This window comes from Bolinopsis microptera, chromosome 3 (genome assembly GCF_026151205.1).
Source record: "Bolinopsis microptera isolate Bmic1 chromosome 3, MBARI_Bmic_1.0, whole genome shotgun sequence".
Classification (NCBI taxonomy): domain Eukaryota; kingdom Metazoa; phylum Ctenophora; class Tentaculata; order Lobata; family Bolinopsidae; genus Bolinopsis; species Bolinopsis microptera.
Window position 1 is genome coordinate 7,247,726 of NC_087074.1, and position 2,851 is coordinate 7,250,576.

The 2,851-nt window shown below is 38.5% G+C and overlaps 2 protein-coding genes and 1 non-coding gene across 4 annotated transcripts in view; 1 reads left to right on the plus strand and 2 right to left on the minus strand.

The window, feature by feature from the left end:
• Positions 1-308, minus strand: part of LOC134812354 (cilia- and flagella-associated protein 251-like) — a gene marked incomplete at its 3' end in the record, with an annotated part of 1,151 nt that extends 843 nt beyond the window's left edge. Inside the window, exons 1-2 of the mRNA XM_063819745.1 lie at positions 305-308; positions 1-84 (exon numbers count right to left, since the gene is read on the minus strand). The exon at positions 1-84 is cut by the window's left edge and continues 470 nt beyond it. Coding sequence (XP_063675815.1) covers positions 1-84; positions 305-308 — 88 coding nt within the window. The remainder of the gene's footprint in view (positions 85-304) is intronic.
• The window catches only part of LOC134812816 (ganglioside-induced differentiation-associated-protein 2-like), a 15,315-nt gene extending 13,098 nt beyond the window's left edge, over positions 1-2,217 (minus strand). For both annotated transcript variants that reach the window (XM_063820390.1, XM_063820389.1), the window contains exons 1-4: positions 2,027-2,217; positions 1,632-1,805; positions 1,372-1,477; positions 1,081-1,223 (exon numbers count right to left, since the gene is read on the minus strand). In XM_063820390.1, the coding sequence (XP_063676460.1) occupies positions 1,081-1,223; positions 1,372-1,477; positions 1,632-1,805; positions 2,027-2,147 (544 nt within the window). In that variant the 5' untranslated portion in view covers positions 2,148-2,217. The remainder of the gene's footprint in view (positions 1-1,080; positions 1,224-1,371; positions 1,478-1,631; positions 1,806-2,026) is intronic.
• A 409-nt stretch (positions 2,218-2,626) lies between these two features.
• On the plus strand, positions 2,627-2,699 carry Trnaf-gaa (transfer RNA phenylalanine (anticodon GAA)). Its single transcript has one exon. It is a non-coding gene; the product is annotated as a tRNA-Phe (tRNA).
• Positions 2,700-2,851: the final 152 nt, after the last annotated feature.

A 2,851-nucleotide genomic window follows, 5' to 3' on the forward strand; every position in this document is an offset into this window, starting at 1 on the left:
CCTCCTCCTCCTCCTCCTCCTCCTCCTCCTCCTCCTCCTCCTCCTCCTCCTCCTCCTCCTCCTCCTCCTCCTCCTCCTCCTCCTCTTCAGGGTGTTTCGAGACTCGTGTCCAAATTTAAAAGGAGGAAGATGTCAAGAGAAACGTTGACGGCACCATTCGGCATTCGGCCCGAGGGTTTACGATACACTGCCTACACAAAGTGCCTACACAACCTTCTTACAAATGTGCTCTTTAAGGTTTTGTGGCAAGGGGAGGAAATATGTTTTGCCATCATGTGTAGTGAAACGAATCAGAAATTTCTACCCATCCCCGACCGGAAAATACAGAGACTTCTTACCGGGAACAATTAACTCGCGGATTTAGTGCGTTTTAATGGATGTTTTATGGTTTTAAAGTCTGTTTTTTGTCAAATACCGATGTAAAACTTTCTCATACAATTGTTCAATAATAATTTAACGATCCAAACGTTACAAAAATGAAATATTGAGCATTCTAACGAACGGAAAAAAGAAGGCAAACAACACATAACCACTGTACTGAGAGGGAACAACATTCCAAACTAGGAACGTTCTGCGTGCAGCGATAAATTTAGTGCGTGTGATATCTCCATTTATGTGGAAGCTAGAAATTCCGTTCTTTGATCATATTAGAGTATGCGAGGCCTAGGTTAACGTAAGTGGCATCACAAAATCTTTGCCAAAAGTGAAAAACTCATTTACGTCATCCTTTAATTGCATCATGTAATAGAATTGAGCATAAAAAGATTAAAAGATAATATTTATAAATGTTTTTTAACGCTCCTTATCAAATGCTCAATATCCAGTTCTAAGATGTTTGTAGTAATGTAGGAAATGTACAACGTACGTAGGTACTTTATAGCAAAAGTATAACTTGGAACTTGTACGGAACCACGCTTTAAGTTTCATAATGCAGGAACCTTATCCAAAAATATCATAGTCACCGGGATAAAATGTGAACGTGTAAAACTATCTGCAGGTTTTAACAGTGGTAATTACTAATTACTAAAATTAAATTACAAAAATTAGTATAATGAAATGTGCAGTGTGTCTTCCACTCACGGTAAGTATTAAAGACGTCACGTTGTAACTCAGTGCCCCCTAACTTCAGCAGCTCCCTTGTCTGTGAGGGCTGCTTCTCCCTCAGCATCTCCACACACGAGGTAACACTTCCGTCAGCTTTAACTCTCGCTATATTCCCACACCTGGCAGATCAGAGGTAGCCAAATAATATGTTGGAATATATAAAGTATTATATAACTTTGAGTTGCAATTATAATCATCAGATTGGCAGCAAAGTATTCATATTTTTCCTCTCTCTCTCTACCCAGAACAAATGATTATTTCACTAACCAGAGAGCTATTTTCCCGTTTAGTTCCCGATCAACAGAGAAGTGTTTGGCTACTTTGATCTCCTCAGCATGGTCCACTTTACCACTCCAGTCTTCCTCACTTGGACCTGAGTTATGAGAGGTTATGATCAGTTAGTTTAAACCAGTTAGATTAAATCAGGAACTAATGGCTCTAGTTTAAATACTTTCAACACTACTATATAATATAACAAATAATTTGAGATCATGAATTAGATAATTAGCAGACTAGTATTAACTAACCTTGTTCACTAACATCACCCTTGTCAGATAGAGTGTCCAGACTGCGTTCCAGAGAAGGTACAGAGTTATCCTCAGCATCAAGACACACAGCGTCCAACAATCTGTTATCAAGCTCATGGATTATCAGGGACTCAGTCACTATCGTGTTCCTTATTACTGTACTATCTACACTGTCTGTAATATTGTAATTTACAGGGATGTGAAAATGTGTGTTCTTGATAGATTGTCCAACTGTCCTGTTTTTCATGACTAATAATGTATGATAAAATGAGGCAAAGTAAGGTAAGATGGCTGCTGTGTTTACAATTTACATGCCCATTATCATGTTGAAGTAACAATATACAAGTTTTAGAGAGGTGTACTTTAAATGATGAAATGGTGAAAACATGATTTACCATCAAGTTTGAGGCTGGATTGAAGGGAGTTCGGGGCAGAGGGGAGTGTTCCCCAACAGTTGATATCCTGAACACTGATAGTCTCATCAGGAGTACCTAAAGGTTCACGTCTACTCTCCATCACTCTGTCTCACCTTCACTGTGCATTACACTGAGCCAAGTCAGACATTACTTGACCTAGGTTATATACATGACCTAGGATGGATATTTAATAGGTCGTAGGGTTAACGAGAATTTTTATAAGATGTTAAGTCTTATGTAATATGTATGCTTCATCCAGCAATTTGAAATCAAGTCCGAAAAGAGAACAAGACTTTTCAGCAGTTGTCAAGAATTATGGGGGATTCAGAGATGCAAATTTCACAGAGGAATTCTACTGTAGAAATGAAGCAAACCTGATCGCTTTAAAAGCAACAATATTTCCGTCTTACTAAATTTTCGTTTTTCACTAAAACAGAGAAATCTACTCATCAGTGTGGAAAATGGCATTTTGAAATAACGCTTACGAGATCCCTCATTCGGTCTTCCATTCAATCGATCGATGATAACGCCGCACATGTGGTTTAAAATCTAGGTCATGCCCGCCCCGTTCAACCTACAGCCGAAATAGCTCAGTTGGGAGAGCGTTAGACTGAAGTTCTAAATGTCCCTGGTTCGATCCCGGGTTTCGGCAAGCTTTTGTCCAAAAATATATTGGTTTTGTTGACCAGGACGATATAATTAATGATTATACCACTCACAACTGATTGACTGGCTGATATTCAGAATTAACAAAATGCTGCTCAAAGTGAACAAATTGCAGTTCATTTCATAAAATTACTTAAA